This window comes from Gymnodraco acuticeps, unplaced genomic scaffold (assembly GCF_902827175.1).
Source record: "Gymnodraco acuticeps unplaced genomic scaffold, fGymAcu1.1, whole genome shotgun sequence".
Classification (NCBI taxonomy): Eukaryota; Metazoa; Chordata; class Actinopteri; order Perciformes; family Bathydraconidae; genus Gymnodraco; species Gymnodraco acuticeps.
This window is the reverse complement of record NW_022989799.1, coordinates 4,224,021-4,242,797: the sequence shown is the minus strand read 5'-3', so window position 1 is coordinate 4,242,797 and position 18,777 is coordinate 4,224,021. Positions and strand designations below refer to the sequence as shown.

Below are 18,777 nucleotides of genomic sequence, written 5' to 3'. Positions count from 1 at the left end.
CTGGGCCTCATCAACATCACACTCTTCCTCTTCCTCATCAGTGTCACTGTCCAGCCTTGTTGAGGATGGCTCTGTGTCAGGCTCAGAGAGCCTTAGGTTTGCCCGAATGCCAACCAGTTGTTCCACGCTCACATTTGTGAGCCTGTTGCGAACCTTCGTGTGGTCTCAATAGCCATGCAGTAAGCAGTGTGCTATGGCATGGATATTCAAGTGTACTTGAATGGCATCTGTTTGTTTTAGTCAAGATTATGCTAAAATATACTTTCCCCAACTATATTTATGTTCCCTATGAAGAGCCAACCTTCAATTTAGAAAATTCCCAGTTTATTCCCATAAATTCCCGTTTATTCCCGTGGAAAGTTTCCATCTTTGAAAATTCCAGGAATTTTGCAACCCTAGTCCCGATGAGATTGTCTTATTTCAGAGCAGTAGTTATACATTTGGGTATAGAATCCCTATTAAAGCCATTCTGATCTCTTTCCAGCGTGAAAGTGATAGACAGTAGTGGATCTCCAATGCAGACACATTATGGACAATATCACTTAAAAATAATGTAGAGTAAAAACAGAGAAGGGAGAGGATTTGTCGACCTAGTTTCCTCCCTCAGATAAATGTGTAGTAGGAGAGGGTCATGAGAGGAGACAAGTGTTTGATGAAGAGCAGGGCCGAGTCTGGTCTCGCTGTCGGATTCTTTTTGTCATCACCGGGTTTAAAAATAATTCCCACCGTCCCTCTTTTATCCACACCTCCACATGCCTCTCTGCTCCTTCAGCGGTCCACCCTGACCATAATTACCTCGTACTTATTGTATGCTATCACGAGGCGCTCTCACCTCTTTCAGCCACTTATAGGTAGAGGGAATAGGTGAAAGGATGTGTGAATGTGCGGGGGATAAGGAGAGAGGCCGGCTGTGAGACAGTGAATTAGGCGGGCTGGCAGGTGTTGAAAAGGCTTTAGGAGGCGAGGAAGGAACGGATCGGACCAGACGCTCTCTGAATGGAGTAGGGATGCAAAGGGTACCGGTCTGCGGGGACGAGGACACGAAAGACAATGATTAAGTGGAGGTAACAGAGGTTGACTCTAAGTCGTGTAACCTTGTCATCTGCAATGGAGCCCCCGGGGGCCCCACGTGTCTTCACTCAGGCCTAATATCGCGGGCAGCCCTTCCTCAGCCTGCAGGGAGTTAAAAATACATCTATCTAGAAACGTCCTTGTGAAAACGGGTTCATCATTTTTTTCTCCCCCCACCCTGTGCTGATATTCTGAAAGCATAACTTGGGGGCAGAGACAAGGTCAGTCAGTAGCCTCTGTGGCAGACAGATGAGATTCAGCTTGGCCCTGGTAATTGCAACGGCGAGGGCCATGTTTCACTCTCAGTCCATCTATCATCCCTGTCTCTAAATACTGTATAAGTGCTGCTTTTTGAAGGCTGAGCTGTGTGCATTGCCACCATTATAAAGCCATTCTGTCAATGCGTCATTGTTCTGCATTCGGCCAATGTGGTGAGAGATGGGAGCGTTTTCTCGTTGGTTGAATAGGCAATATGGGCATCTGCTCCATACAGTTGTGCACAGGTGTCTTTTCTGCTGGGGACATGTCCCCACCGAAATGGCATTGAAAATATTCAGAATAATACAGTGCACAAAGAAATGTAATAAATAAGAAGACTTATTGGAGAAGATGTACAATCTCAAGAACAGTTTGTCCGTTCGTAGTTGGTGAGTGTATTTCTGGGGACCCAAGTGGTACAAATTACACATTTAAACTTTGAATAGAAAAGCAGAGCACAGGCACTGCAGTAGTTAGCATAAAATAAACAATGAATTCACCCTCAGCCTAATGATGCTTAAATTAGCCAATAACGTGCATGCGACAAACTTGTAAATTCTGTATCTATCTATCCATCCATCATCATCTGGAGTCGGGTCTCAGAGGCCCCCAAGTTTCCCTCTCCCTGGCCACATCAACCAGCTCTGAATGGGGTATTCCAAGGTGCCCATAGGCCCGAGTTGAGATATAATACCCGCCTGGTCCTGGGTCTGCCCCTCGGTCTCCTTCCAGTAATCTTACCAGGTGCCTGAAACACCTCAACTGGCTCCTTTCAAAGGAGTTCTACTCCGAGTCCCTTCCTGATGACTGAACTTCTCACCTTATTCCTAAGGGAGATGTCAGCCACCGTCAAGAGAAAACACTTTTCGGCTGCTTGTATCCGTAATCTTGTTCTTTCGGTCATGACTCACCCTTCCTGACCAAAGGTGAGAGTAGGAACGAAGATGGGCCAAACATCTAGATCTACAAGGCTTGATATTGTTTTGAAGGTTATGATGGGGTGTAGCCTGACTAAATACATCTGGTACTTACAGGTGTTACTTTACTAGTTTATTGCGCACAGTGAAATACTACACTGGTGAAGTGTATTTATTTTTATGAGCTGCACATTGTTTAGAAAAGTGTAGCTGTTAAAAACATTTTTTTTAACATTCTTAGTAGAGCTGGTCACTTCAAAGTCAAAGCAGTAGGTCTTACGGCTACTTTGACTGACATTGAGAGGACGAGTACAGTCACACAAACCTCTGCACTTTCATTTCAGCAATCGGAGCTCTTTTATTCCGTCGAAGCTCCGAATCAAAGTCGAAGCACAGTTCAAACGTCCCTGGATAATATGCGCTAATCTGCGACTGAAGGCAGGTTTTGAAGTCTCTCCATGTGAGTCAGAGAGATTGTGAGATGAGATCAGAGCTCCTGGTGTCCCTGACAACAGCTCACCGTCCTCCGGATGCAGGTGGCCTCGCAACCACTCATCGCTCCCTCTCCAGAGGAGTAAATAATCAAATAAGGGAAAAAAAGCTTTTTTTCTAAATCACAATTTAAAAAGTCTTGACTCAGAGGAGAAGCTTTGGGGGGAAAGATTATCTTCCCGCTGTCCTCCTCTGTAATTCCCTCTGTAAACAGTTCTGGTGGAATAAGCTTACTCTCAGATGCTCGCTGACATTACCTGCTGCGTGGGAGATGATTACAGAGCGCTATTGGGCTAAACTGCCGCCGGCCATGCTGAGGCTTCATGACATCCTGTTTTCATGGTGGATTTGTAGGTTTCTGTTTGTCAGACAGAAGGAAGAGACTGAGAGACAGTAGTGTGTGTGTGTACTGTGTAGGCTGGAGGGTCACACACCCCATCCAACAAAGGGCATCTGTATTCATGTGCTTACTAGTCTGTGCTACTGTCACCATAACTCATTACTACTTTTCTCCAAAGGCATTCAGATGAGTCAAGGCTTTAGGAAATACACTGCCAGGAGGGACTGAAATATCTGCCAGAATAAGACGTGACCTACATTCCCGGCCGCGTGCACGAGACGGGTCGCAGACCTTCTCCCACAACTCGTCTCAAGTGTGGCTCTCGGGATTTTATCTTGAGATTAGTCAGTGTTTAAGTGGTTTTATGCTGCCATTCTGGCCTCATTATCTAAGTGGGAACTGTCACTGCCTTTAGCTAAGCTATTACTGAACTTAACTTTAAAGAGGCCTTTCCCTGCCTATTATTGGGCATTAATGGTTATCTGTAATTGCAGATGTGGCGCGGTCCAGGGGGCAGCAGAGGCGGACATCCAGAGTCTTTGCACGACAAACGAGTCCACCCCTTTTAAAGATAGTGTTTTTTCTTTTTTTGAAAAAGGCATGTAGAAACAACATGGCCTTCAGAGTCTTCAAAGAAAAACATCGAAAAGGGACAGGTGCAAACACAAGACAAGAATAAAAACAACCAAAGTTGACAAGCCATTAAAGTAAGAAATAAAGTAAAGTCATAATCTTCAATTATGCTTAACAGTTTAATTGCATTATTATTTAATTACTCATGGTAAAATACATCACATGTAGGGTTTGCTTTAATACAATAATTGGGAACCAACCTTTTTCAACTCAGGGCCTACTTAAGAATGAAACATTTTTGCCCTTATTTGGAGCAGGCTAGAGAAGGCGGGAGTTAGACTCTGACGTCACTGTCGAGCCGTTAGTGGCCGACTCCGCCTACTAAGGGCTTCTCAGCAACTCTGCAGAATCCTATGGGTGACGTCACGGACACTACGTCCATTTTTATATACAGTCTATGGTGGGAAGCCATTTCCTTGTGATACTTTTATGCCCATCAGTTAAGCAGCGGCCATTCAGGTGGTGCTGACTAAGTGTTTAATGCCTTGTGATTAACCTCAGTCATCGAATGGTCTGTCGGCCTGCTGCACTCTCTTCCCCAATTATTGGTCTTTAAGGAGAGTGAAGACGATTTATGGCCAGTGAGAGGAGAGCAGTATCCCAACAGTTACTCTGGCCTCTGGAATTAAATTGACAATTTGTAATCTTAGTCGCCTTAACACTTGTGCATGGAGAGAAAGGCACAGTCAGCCAAGCCGAGGCTCAGAGGAAATCAATTCAAAGAGTCTCTGTCTTTTTCCCCTCTCTACTTCCTGGCTTCTTCGCTATCTACTCGTTCAACTATTTCTCAGGTTGAACACTTTATTCTCCAACTCTTGCACTCTCTCCATTGCACTCCTTTCTACACTTACAGCTTTGTTTCTTGTAAGTGACCCTTTTTAGTCCTCTCTTCAACACACTCACATCTTACTTGGGAGAGATTTCCATTACCTAAGGAGGGGAACCATTTACTAGGGAATGGGCCTCATCTACTATGGCTGACTGGAGGCGTGTCTCTCTTCTGGATGTTCAGATATCTCTTTTTCTTTCCTTCCCCAGGCTCAAAAAAGACTGATGACAAGTGGGAGCAGATGTTAACACTGTGGTCCTAAAGCCCATGACATACAGTAATGTCTAGGTTTTGTTAAAGCTTATTTTAACCAATAAGACTTGATTTGGCTCTTGATTTAATCAATAAGCACTTATTCATGATAAAATTAACAGCAGATTATTTTTCTTGGCGACATTTTTTGTAGAAATGCACTCTGATAAGGTGTCAATCCTCAATGGAGAGTATTTTATTTATTTAATAATACACTTGGTTTATAAATGTGGTTCTTTACACTGAAAAAACTTAAACATTTACTTTAATCAAATGCAATATGTCAACAGGTTCCACATAACTATATATGGTTAGTTGAAAGAAAAAATATTAAGTTGAACCTAATATTTTTTTATTTAAACTTAATATTATTGCTTTCAACTAACCTAATACAGTTATGCCAAATCTGTTGACATAATACATTTAATTCAAGTCAACGTTTCAGTTTGTCAGTGTAGGACTTTATCCGAGAACAGGTCAATAATGAACAAGTCATTATGGCCAAACACACTCAAACAATAAGAAATCTAATGAGTTGCTCTACAATACTTTGAAGATGCAAAACATGTAATATTTAACAATGTCATGTTTATTGGGATTTGCATACCTTGCATTAACATTGTCACCAAAGGGAGATTTATAAAGACTTGATACAAAATTAAAAATGTTATTGGGGTGCTTAAGTTGGAGGGCTGGATATTTTACGGGTCCTAATACAGATCACAGGAAAGTGCAAGAGTAATGAAAAGACAGCATTCAGTCGTCCGGATTGATCTTATTTACATTCAGAATCAAAACACATACTTTAACAAAACATCACATTTCTCAGAGTAGCAAGTTCTATGCAGTGCAATACTGTGACAAAATCCTACAATAATTGTATTTTACATAAAGTATATCTCAGTCTCATTTCTGTTTTCTACTTCTACTTTCTACTTCTTCTAGGTGTTGTCTGTCCACCTTTGTGTTTTCTCCCTGTTGCCCTCGTGCCTTTACCTGCCCTCAGCTGTTTCTTGTTAATGTAACTAATTAGTCCTGTCACTATATATGGCTGTCTGTCTACGTTATCTTACTCAGTTTGTCATCTTTGTTCGCTTCTATGGTCCTGCCTGTGTTCCTGATCCTGTTCCTCATGCTCTCCCTGGTATGTTCAGCTTTTCTTTGTTTTCTTTTCACCTTGCTTGGTCCACCTGTATTTGTGTTAAACTTATTTTTAATCATTTTTTGTTTTCTAAAAGCTCGCTTTTTAAAAAAAATCCTGCTATCCTCCTTTTACTGCTTTTGTGTCTGACTTCCTGCCAAATTCCTGAGGAAAATATAAATAATCTTTCAAATTCAATTTTAAAAGTGAAGAATTGATTTGAAGATGGCATTAGAATTTAGAAAATCAACAACATTTAAATGATTCTAGTGGGTACATACATGTATGAAGCATTGTAGCGATATTTCAGACTTTAGCAATTCCTGACACCATGCCCAAAACAGTCAGTTATATTTATTTAACTGACTGATTCTGAAAAATTCCTTACTCGCCATTATAAAATAAAAAATCACTCAAATGTACCACACATCAAACCATCCACTAGTCCACTTAACACCCTGCACAGAACATTCCTCAACTCAGTATTTTAAGATTACAAATATTCCCCTCTTGGATAAGAAACAAGACTTGACTCTTTATTCTGAAAGGATTGCATTCTGAAACGAGTTGCGTTAAACAGTCTCATGAAGTATCCACAAACGGGGAGGGGCTCACGAGGCCACACAATGACCCCAAGGTTTTTAGAGGCTTCAAATAAGTGATTGGTTTCTCTGTGTCTGAACTGTCCTACCTCCTGTCAAATAACAGAATAAGTGGCTTTGGTGTGTTTAATGACTCAATTCTCAGTCAGACTGTGGGAGCACCAGTCATCCTCGTCTGCCACACTGGCAATCATTTCCACACTGACAATCCAGGCAAATCTTCCAGTAAAAAGTTTTACTGAAATATATTAAATACATTTTTAGCAGCGGTAAAGACTGAATGTGCTAAAACTTTCTGCAGCTTATCTCTGTTGTTATAATTGCTTAGACAAAAGTGACTGTGATGGGCCTTAATAAATACTGTAACTTCAAGCCATACATTTAAACATTTTACTGTAATGTGCTGTTTGATCCAAGTTTAAACCTCAAGCGGTAATTCAATAAATGAGTCTTTGTAAAATACAAATTAAAACATTAAATGGTCAGTCAGTTAAAGAAATCATTCATTTAATTAGCAACAATTGAATGCTTAAAAGGCCTCCATCTTCACTTTGGTGCTAATTGTGTAGGTGATGAATGGAGAATAAGTCAAGTTGTTTTAATCAACACCTTGCTTGATGATATTATAACTCTAATAATGTGCAACTTCTGATCCTCAGATACAGTAGGGCTCTTTTTGGCTGGTCTTAAGTTTTGGCTAAAGTTAAATGTGACTGGGTTTTTGCTGTCACTAAAAAACACTTCACCTCATAGCCATGCGTTTGATAACTCGACAGCAAACCATAACCTTGTGCCTCTCCCTCGCCACAGATACATTTCGTGAACAGTTAACTGGGGTCGAGCAACTCCTCTTCACACCCCTTAGGTGAAGATCGGCCGGCTCAGTCTTCGGTGTTAATGTTCAGGTCAATAAGTCATGTATATTGTTCGTGGTGGAAGATGCCGGTGTTTTCCTTGTGGAAGAGCTATCCCGCTCCCAAAGTCCACCAATATATCCCAACGAGGTGCTTCTAATGACGACTAATGAGTCAGCCAACACCTCCAAAGTGTGATGACGTTTCTGATCCTGCTTCCTACCACCTGCCCCTGTCTAACAAGCATTCATAAAATAAAGTGACACAGACACGTCATAACAGTAATAGTGTGTCAGGAGCTGACAAGCTATGAAACCACATGAACAAATAAAAGACGCTTAACGACAATTCACTCCATTCTGATATGTTGACGAGTTGCTGTTTTAGCAAAACTGCTATTCTTAGTCAAACACGTGCATTATGGCTGCTATTTGATGTGTTTGTCTTGCGGAGGCAATAGACTTGAGCTCTGCCAGGCAAGACAAGATCAAGAAATGTGCGATCAGTTGGAAAAACTACATTTCTTATACTATTTATGTTGAAATCAGTTTTCAACCAAACAATAATGGTAGAAAGGTATTTCTTACATACATTATGGCATATCTTATTTTCTCTTCTCCAGGGCATTCTTCTGTACTGTAATTACCAGGCCTCCACCTTTGATATGAGGAAGCTTCCAAACCACCATTTTGAGGCCATGGACAACTTCGCAAAGTGCTTCCTGATCCTGCGGCTGGAGAGCAGTCAGGTGGAGGGGGGTCTCCACTGTGCTGAGGGGGACATCAGGGGCTGGAGGGCGGTGCGCGTGGACCTGGTGTCGCCGCCTGTGGATCGATACGCCTTCGCTCTCCTGGGATGGACTGGATCCAGAGTAAGAAGGATTGTAGGAACTGGATGACAGTGAGCAGTGGCTGCGGGTGGGATCCTTGGAAAAGTTTAGAAGTCACTGCCTTTCATGATCAATCATTGTCTTGTATGTGCCACCATCATGTGATCAAATGTTGCTCAGTCAAGAACAACGTCAAGGTCAAAGTCCAGGAAGTCTTTCATCTTTGGCACTCTGTCCAAATACACCTTCAAATAAATGTGAAAGATATAATAAGTCAATACAAAGTCATTTGCAAGTGTGCAATATTATTTTAATTGGCTGATATGAAATTACTTATTTTTACAGGTTTAAATGTAGGAATATAGATGCCATAACAACCCAAAACAGATGTTTGATTAATTGTTTTCTTTTTTTTTCTTCCACAGCAGTTTGAGAGAGATCTGAGAAGGTTTGCACAAGTGGAGCGAGGGATGATTCTGGACAACCACGCCCTGTACGACAAAAAAAAGGTATGTAACGCATCAACTTATAGCTTGCAAAAATGCAGATAACATGTATCTGACATTTGTACTAGCAGAGAGGTTTAAACAAGAAAATAATCAATACATAATTACTGTAACTAATAATAATAATAAGTCATTTGTGTAGCGAGAAAGCTTCACATTTTCTCACAATCTGCCATTTTTGCAATTTAGAGCTAAATGTATGAGTATCCACTGTAGGCTTGAAAGCATGTTTTGTTGCAATGTATTGCAATATAAAGTTAATTTGACAGAGACAGGGTATCAGAACATGGAGTGAAATCACTTCTGCAGCACTTGCAAAGGATGCATTTGTTAATTCATTATTGTTAATTGGTAGTGGATTTCGAGTTGAGGAATCACTTACAAGGTGTTTATTAGCTACCATGGCTGATGACCTGTGTGAACATGAGAAATACCAAATTCATTCGAAGGGTGTGAGATTTCTGGGTAAGGGACTGCAGTTTATTTTAAGCTTTACTTTGACACTTCTTTTTGGGTGTCAGACGTTTTCCTCTCTGTGTGCATTCATTATAATTAAGGCAAACCAGAGGCTTTTGAAACCCTATTTTCAAATACAGGCAGCTAAGACAAGTAAAGTGTTGATTTAACAAAAATCATGATAAAGCGAAGAGCCAAATGATCCAGCATGAATAGTATTTTGCTCTCTCGGACACATTGTGCCATTGCGATTACAGAGTAGAGCTGGTGCTTCTGTGATTCAATTTACAACAACGGGCAAAGCTGCGTTGATCTTACCAACGCGTCTCTGCACTTGTTGCTATTCTTTATTAAGCTGCATATAACAGTTTTAAGAGGAAGGACTCCTTCTAAAACAACCTTCTAAAATAGATATCCTCACTCTTCATGAATTACTATGACAGTGATACTTGTTACACAGATAGATATATTATTCTTAAACGTTACGTTTTTGTCCCACAACTTGTGAGCTAACAGAGTACAGCACAACACTAGCACTGCTATGCTACGCTAGCAACTGAAGGTATTGTGAAATGCTCTTTTTGCTTATTTTTTATGATTGTAAATATAGGTCTACTTTGCTTTCCACGAAATATGTTGCTGCTTAATTTGATTTCATGGTGCACGTTTAGACTATCTTTACTGATTGGCTTTAGCTTCAATATCCTTGTTTTAGCAGAGTCAGTTTCACATCCTTCAAACATATATCTTAGACCCTTATGTCTGCTTCCTTCTAACAAACCTATGGTATTAATCAGGGAGTGCAGTTTGGGCAACACGGGCACCATGGTAGTTTTGTTAGCTTGACAGACTAGTAGCGGCTAACAACAAAGGGGCGGGCCTAAGTATCAAGGGGTGATAGAGTGGTGCAGTGACGACTCCTAAAACCCGGAAGTGAGTTAGCATTTTATCACTATCGGTTCCCTGGTCTCAGAGCCAATGGGATTTCTCCATAGGATTTTGGAAAATAGCTGGAAATAAGGTCTGTGTTTGACACAAATTTAAGAGACGGATCACGTTTTGTTCTACGACATTAAATCCATCAGCAGTGACCCCACTGGTGATTTCTGAAGAGTTTACGTGTCTGAAAAACGACGGTTGTTAACAAGTGGCTGAATAGGACTACAGAAGTAGAACTTGAAAACCAGTGAAACTTGAAAACCACAAGCTCCTCTTGAATTGATCTTAAAAAGGAGAGGAGTAAATGCAAAGGCCATTCAGGTTTTTTCTACGAGTTTATACTGGGATTTGATACCTCTCCCCTCTTGTGTGCTCTTATGAATCTGCATAGAGAATTACTGCCAAAGCTTTGGCTTTTGGCAAGATTTGGGTGTTACATTTCTACAGCACGAGAAACCTGGACAAATTATCTTAAATGATTCCATGCAATATATGTTTCCACTCCGTGCAAGCAGAGAGTTGATACTGGAGCGAGAACAACATTTTTAATTATAGCACATTGCTTAGTGGGGGGTGTGCAGAGTTTGACAGGCTGGATGCTCCATCTCACACGTACATTTACAAATAAGTGCAATGTACACCAGAACAAGCTGAGGGAACACAGGCCATCTTAATGTTTCTGTATTCAAAAGCTCGTCCTTATTACAGTAAAGGTAATTGCATTGGGGAGTTTAAAGTTAATTTACACATTTTCCAATTAAATGAACTGCATCTTAGTATACACAGTGATATAAAAAACACAGCAAAGCAGAGAGAATCTTTTTACACAATATCTCATGCAGTTAAATGAACTCTTTCCTGGCCTGCAGTGCAAGGGCTTATTAGGTTTTGTTTAGGAACACATTGTCTTTGTGTGAATCCTGAACATAACTGGCCTGGGAAGGATAAAACAGTTAAGAGTCACATGCATTTCCAAACATTTGGACTACCTATGTTGCAAATGTATTATCTTTTCAATTTACACACAGCATCTATTGCACGTCTGTCCGTCCTGGGAGAGGGATCCCTCCTCTGTTGCTCTCCCTGAGGTTTCTCCCATTTTTCCCTTTAAACTGTGGGTTTTCTCCGGAAGCTTTTCCTTGTACGATGTGAGGGTCTAAGGACAGAGGGTGTCGTATTGGGAGGCTGTGGCGCAGTCGACTGGTGCGTTGGTGTTGGGATCAGGGGAGCACAGGTTCAAACCCCACTGCAGTCAGCATGTCGTTGTGTCCCTGAGACACTTCACCCCAAATTGCTCCTGTGGGGATTGCCCACAGTATTGAGTATGTAAGTCGCTTTGGATAAAAGCCTCTAACAAGTAACATGTCATGTAATACTGATACTCTGTACAAACTATGAAGTCCACTGAGACCAATGTAACATTTGTGATATTGGGCTATATAAATAAACATTGATTGATTGATTGACATGCAGTGGTATTAATGCTACTGAATTCAGTAGAAACTGGCATTTTTCAATATGAACAAATGGATCGATCTTGTCATATATTGTTAGCGGCATGGCTATCTTTAGCAACAAACAAAAACATACTTTGTGTTGCTGGTATGGAAGGAATAAAGAGTGTGCTGAGACACCATTTTAGTAATTATATTACCTTCATAAGTGTAGGTGCAACAGAAGCTATCCTCTTCGTTTGTGTGCGGTAAAACTGGCCTTAATTTCCCCAGGAGATTGTATCCACTGGCAGAGAGTGAAAGTACTGTATAGCTTATAATGAACCAATCTTAACACCAAGGGTTTCATTATGCTACAGCCAAAACCTTAACTTCATAAGGATAAGTTAAAATTAATTATTTACTGTTTTAAGATTTGATTTCATAATTATTAACCTATGTCAGACTTCTTGTTTATTATATCATTTTAGTCATTTTCCATAGGTGTTAATTAGTGATTTGAGGCAGTTACCCACCTATGAAGTGAGCAATCGGTCAGAGGTGTTGACTGTCATTTATTATAATTAGAATGTAGCTAATTAATGTAGCAAAGTTAAGAGCAGGAACAGCCATAAAGGCGAGTTTGTTGAAAAATGTTGATTAATCAAACCGTTATAGGTTTTTATTCCTGATTTGGTCAATAGACACAATTCCACTGAGCCAATTGGTCATAGGGTTTAGTGACAAGACATGTTTGCCAACAATTATGTTTATCATTTTATCAAGGATGCCCCTTATTTTGCAAATATTCTTAATACTACTCCTTTTGCTACTATTCTGTTTTCTATGAAATTCTTTAATCTTATTGGTTTTAGACAGTTCACACATTTTAAAGGCATCATCTTGCATTTTTTTAAAACTCTTTTATAGCATTTGACAGACTAAATAATAATAATTCAATTCAATTCAAGTTTATTTATATAGCCCAAAATCACAAATCCTATTTGTCTCAGAGGGCTTCACGAGTCAACAAACACAATTGACAATGTAAAAACAACACGTATCTTACAAGATCAATGTGAAAATACCAATTTAAAAAGGAACATAACACAATGACACAAATAGAGTACAATAAATACAATTCCATAAAACGAAGGGTCCATGAGGATGTATAAAAGGGGGTTTAAAACCAGTCTTAACTGTACGCTGTACTAAAACCTGCTCTTAAATGTGTGGGCACTGTCTGCCTCCCTAATCTTCACTGGAAGTTGATTCCAGAGGAACGGGGCTTGGTAGCCGAAAGCTCTAGCACCTGATAATATATAATATTATAATAATAATAATACATTTATATTTTTAGCAGTTCAAATAATTATTTAGAAAAAGTGAAAATCAGTTCTTGACATGTGTGTCATTATAGCCATTTGTACATCTTACATCAGCTGGAATTGCACAGCTTTCTGTTATCCACAGAACTCTGGTTTACAGCTATCAGACAGTGAGCTACACTCCTTGAAGCACGAAGTGTAAACTTTAAAAAAGATTGACACGACTCCTCAGCTGAAGGACTCAATTATTCAGCTCGAAAAAGTTTATAGCACTGACAAGATGACAACAGAAATTCCAGGGAAGCATCGATCTTTGTGACAGGCACATCCATACCTCGTGTTTACCCTCGCAACTATTCATTGCATCATGTAAGACGGGCCGGCTCATTTCCGATGCATAGGGCAGAGCGGCAAAGCGTTTGAGTTGCGAGCAGAGAAAGAGGGGTGTATCAGTGGGGGGATGGACAGGGGAGACACCCTGTCACCGAGGTGGTCCCGTCAGCCGTTCCCCGGGGGACAGAGGTCAGAGTCTCTGGATCACAGAGTGGCAGCTTCCTGACAGATATTATACACAAGCAGCCAACTCAGATGGTGTTTATTTAAATGCAGGGTAGAGCCAGGCATGCTGACAGTGCAGTCATCCGTGCACTGAGTGGACAGTTGGAAATCAACACACTCATTCCTACATAAACCTTGCATGTGTTTGTTGGAGTTTGATGAGGTGGTAAGTTAAGGGACGTTAAGGACTAAGGGTTTTTTAAATACAAGGTAACCAGCGAAAGAAGAAGAGTTGTGTGTACTTTGTTTTAAAGCATTCATATAATATGTCTGCAATGGCTCATAAAGAAATACAATCAATGAATTTCATTTCACTTTGATTTAATTTGGCCAAAAACTAAATAGATGTCCCCCTTATCCTTCGTCACGGGACAATGTTGGACCTAAATGCAATTTTTGAGTAACTTGTTTGAATCTGCTGCATCAAGTTTAAATGCTGCAGAATGGAAAGTTGTTTAATCAAACAGAGAAGGCACAGATGTTAAATCAATGTTTAACTATGAATTTACATAAGTAGATGTTTGCCATCATGCCTTATACAGTACAGGTTGCCTCATCTTCTCATATTTCTTTGAGATAATCTTACAATGCGGAAGATGGCGCCAATTGATCCATTTCGTATGGTAAAAGAGTCACAAAGCCTGCGCTTAAAGACAGTCGATCAAGACTTTGTGGAATCTGTTATATCTCTGATTAGCATTTCAAGTGTTGGTGAGCCAAGTCAAAGAAACCCTGACTCTGTTGAACTTGCTTTCTTGTACCTCTGTTGTATCACATTCAAAGTCATTGACACGATAGTTAACGACCGCCGTCACTTTAAAAAAAAAAAGTTCCTTAGTCAGTCTCTCTTTCAGTGTCTCTCAAACCACTGTTGGTGATTGTTGGATCAGTGGAAATGCTAACAAAAGCCCATTTATTTGCCCGTTTTTACATACAAAAATGATCATCAAAAATAAAAATGAGTGTGTCATCAGTGGGTCATGTTTGGTCATGATGACTCTCTGCTTCGAAATCATTTGTCCCCGGCATGAACAACAAAAAAGCCGGATGTTAAGGTTTTTGAAAGAGTAGAGTTGAAAAAGTAGATGCCATAAAGTGAGAAATGTGAGGAAATGTGAGCTCAACTGGAGATTTTACAGCGGATGACCATTAGCCTGATGGATTTTTCAAAGTTTCAAACTATTTCCACACTTCCATCACCTACCTAGGCCAGTCTCAAGGTCAGCAGAGAGCTTAATGGAGTTCATTCAGGAATCACACCACAGTTTGACCTGTTTTTCATTCGTAATTACCGTAATGAAGATCAATGAACTCTTCCGTGTCTGTCTTGTCACTGACTGTTCCCTCTGTCCGCTCTCACTTGGAGCGGACAGAGCTAAATATTCCCTCCTTTTTTGTCAGTGCTAAAACTAATTAGTCCAAAGTATGGCAGAGGACGGCACAGTAATGGTGCTTTTTCGTGTTCCTTATAATTGGCCAGTGGTTTTGGAAAGATTGCGCTGGTCATGTCGGGGAAACAGGAGAGTGATGAGGACTGATGTCTGATTAAAGAGGAGACGCCAGCTCAGGACCAAAGGCGGACATTTAGAGGACTTTAATCTTGTGGGCTTCAGAGAGTCTCTCAGCGGATACAAGCTGTCTTATTATAAAATGCTTAAAAAAAGATTACAGGGCTAATGCTCAAGCTAATGATCTACTCCCAATTAGTAACAGGCCCAAGGGGAATCCTCCAATCACTGTGGGAGGGGGGGCTGGACAACCATCACAAAGAGACGCATTTAGACACATTTAAGTTACAGTCCTTTGTTTCAGTCGTTTTTTTTATTTAGAGTATTTGTTTTAGTAACTTTAAGTGACAATTTAATTTGCTTTGATATAAGGTAATGAACAGTTTAATCTCCACTGTACATCCGGGTCTCTAAATCAAATGGAGTTCTAAGCATGTCCTGTCATTTGTGTTGCTAGTACAAGTGGAAATGATGTCATTTGAACGGGTGACGGCAGAAAAACAGCAGCAAAATGGCTGAAAGTGCAGGTTCTAGTCCATAGAGGAAACATTATCCAAACCAATTACAGGGAAGGGCCCCACAACACAAGGCTTTATGGGTACCAGGAGATGGGTGTTGACAGCTGGAGTTCTTTTTGCTCATAAAGCCTGGCATAACAACATAACCTGTGCTGTGAATATGGGCTGAGGACCACAGTTCCTAGCCCCCTGAAAGAAAACAAAGCTATATTTAGATGCTAAGCTACGTTTCTTTGCCCTCCACCATGTTTACTGTTATGTTTTTCAAAAAGGAAGAGAAAATGTGTTGGAGGCAGAAATTCATATTGTGAAAAACATGTGTTCATGTAGATGTTTCTTCTTTTATTTCTCTGCTGGTAATTGAATAAACACATTTCATTTAGAGCTGAGAAAAATAGTTTATTTATTGACTTGTCAATTAACAACACATTATTCTGTTTTTTGGTCAATTTATTAAGCACAAATACAAACATTCTCTGGCTCCAGCTTCTCAGATATGAAGTCTTCACCATTTAGATTGATGGTCTGACAAGCAAGCAATTTAAAGGCGTTAATTCATTAATGACTGGGGGACTTGGGGGCAGCAAAAATGCATGAACACAACTTTGACATATTGACTATGTTTTTTTGTTGGTACGGCAAACTTGTCAAATTGAGTGTTGTTTCTGGCAACCTGTCAGTTTACTCTCTTTAATTTCTGTTGCGGTCTCTACCAACTCCTAAGGAACATGTCAACATTTCTAGCTGATAAATGCCTTTCAATACATACCAGCACATAGTTCCTTGATCCTCCTTAGCAACAGTCTGTTCTCCTTAGCAGCGGTCTGTTAATGAAAATTAACCGCCTCTGGAATGTCCAAATTGATCATCAAAGTCATTTTTAAATGAGACCACCCAGTCACCAATATTTGCCACCCTGCTGAGATGGATATGATCCCCCCCCCCCTGTCCGGTTTGAGTTGGGTCTCCCTGCTAGCATCAACTGACATCCAGGCCTCCTTTGAACACTCTGCTGACTTGTAATGCCTCAGGCCCTTACCACCAACATCAGTATCTGGGGGGGGGCCTGTGTGTGCCCGTGTGTGTGTCCTCTGCTGTAACTCTGAAGGTTTGTGATAATTAATATGTGTAGTGGGCTTGATGAATGAGGACAGGCGGAGGATTTCATCATGCCTAGACAGACTGACTCCCTCCCTGGGCAGGAGGGATCCATGACCCCCCTAACACCTCGGAACCCCCCCCCCCCTCTACTGCATGCGGCAGGATCTACCCTTGAAATTCACTGTGGGTGTGTGTTATGTTATAACTTATTACTCAGGTGTTCCCAGGCTGCACTGTATACCTGTTAAATATGTGATCATGTTAATGCAATTCATTAAGTGCGTTCTGCCTTTTTGTGTGCATACCTTCGCTTGCAGTGTGCATAAAGAGTGTGGTATACACTGAGAGTGTGTGTATCAGTAGGTGTCTCTCTCAGAGGGCAATTACTCTATGTCATCTGTAGGAGTGTGATTAATGAGTTTCTAGTCAGAAGGCAGAGAGCGTAGATGTCCTGGCTCCTGAAGCACAGTTATTGATATGAGAGGGCCGCTCACATTCTCTCCGCTGTCACTCCTCCGGCTCTACAGCACACTCTGATGTTGTGTTCAAGGGAGGGACCGAATGTTTTCCCCAATACAGCGTTTTGGCAATCAATACAATAATAAGCTATTTGAATTAACACGCCTAGTTATTTACTAAAAGATTCCACCATGAAACGTCCTCAGTTGAATACTTTAAAACGTTTCGACTTTTGTTTTCTGAATTAATATGTTATCATTATATATGCTATCTATTATAATAATACATTTCATTTATATAGCCACATTTAACAAAAACAGTCACACAAAACAATGGACAATTTGTTTGGAAAATTCAGATTGTCAGAGTTATGATTATCTTGTTCAATATTCTCCCATTTGCATACCATTTTGGGAAACAATTTGTTTTGACTTATTAAAGTTTACGTTTTTTTTAGAAGAAAACAAGTTGTCTGAAAAAATACATCTTATATAAAAAAAAAATAGGCCAGACTACGGAGCCCTGGAGGGTTCATAGAGAGAACAATAAATAAAAGGTGGCCACGTTTTACTTTCTCGTTCGCACGCTTTAGTAACTTGTGCGCACGAGTTACTAAAGCGTGGGCTCGTTGTGTGTGTGTGTGTGTGTGTGTGTGTGTGTGTGTGTGTGTGTGTGTGTGTGTGTGTGTGTGTGTGTGTGTGTGTGTGTGTGTGTGTGTGTGTGTGTGTGTGTGTGTGTGTGTGTGTGTGTGTGTGTGTGTGTGTGTGTGTGTGTGTGTGTGTGTGTGTGTGTGTGTGTGTGTGTGTGTGTGTGTGTTTATATGATAGTATCGTTCGTTCCGGTGCACTCCGGCAGGACTATAGCACATCGAGATTAAGATTAAACGAATTTCTTTCACTTGGGAATACACTTAACTATAGGAGAACCAGATTTGTGTAAAGTACTGTTCGTGTTCGTACTGTTTGAAAACAAATGCCGGTGGTGTTGGACACACACAAACACGCACACAGAGCGGAGCTGAGCACACACACACACACACACACACACACACAAACACGCACACAGAGCGGAGCTGAGCACACACACACACACACACACACACACACACACACACACACACACACACACACACACACACACACACACACACACACACACACACACACACACCCCATGCGCCCCGGTGACAGGACATCTCCTTCATAAAGCGAGGGGGAATACTCTGGTAGTTCGATGTGTGTATAGGTGTGTGTGGTTAAACGTAGCAGCCTCGATCTCTATTCAGCGGTTCTAATGAAGGGAAACGCAGTGAAGTAAACAGTAAAAGGCACAACTCTTTGCAGCTGGTGCTGCTCTTCTCAGATTCTGCTGAGTTACACGTTACTGCCTCCAGTGCCCTGTACGACGAAGCCAGTTCAACAGACCCTGGATATGTTCGATTTACCCGGCTTAACTGACCCTAACAAACGCGATGTCGATAAGCGGTCCTACGAAGCTGGTTATCAACTCAGTAAATCAACCAGGGTTTCTCTGTCCGGCTGAGAGCGCGTTCACGTGAAAGGGACGGGGTTACCAACATTTGACCAATCACAAACATGGAGACGCGTGCTGACAGCGCGGCGTCATACTTCATGAATGAATAGTGTAAATAGCAAATCCTGCTTCGTAGTACAGGCCACTGGTGCCGCAGAGATTTCATAAAGTGAAGGAGGTTTTCCTTCTATAAAACAGCTGTGGGCAGCAGATACTGTGA

At 40.9% G+C, this 18,777-nt stretch overlaps 1 protein-coding gene across 1 annotated transcript in view; it reads left to right on the top strand.

Moving 5' to 3' along the window:
* dntt (deoxynucleotidyltransferase, terminal) overlaps positions 1-18,777 on the top strand; it is a 195,937-nt gene that overhangs the window by 136,997 nt on the left and 40,163 nt on the right. Inside the window, exons 9-10 of the mRNA XM_034223875.1 lie at positions 8,012-8,260; positions 8,644-8,727. Of these exons, the coding sequence (XP_034079766.1) occupies positions 8,012-8,260; positions 8,644-8,727 (333 nt within the window). The remainder of the gene's footprint in view (positions 1-8,011; positions 8,261-8,643; positions 8,728-18,777) is intronic.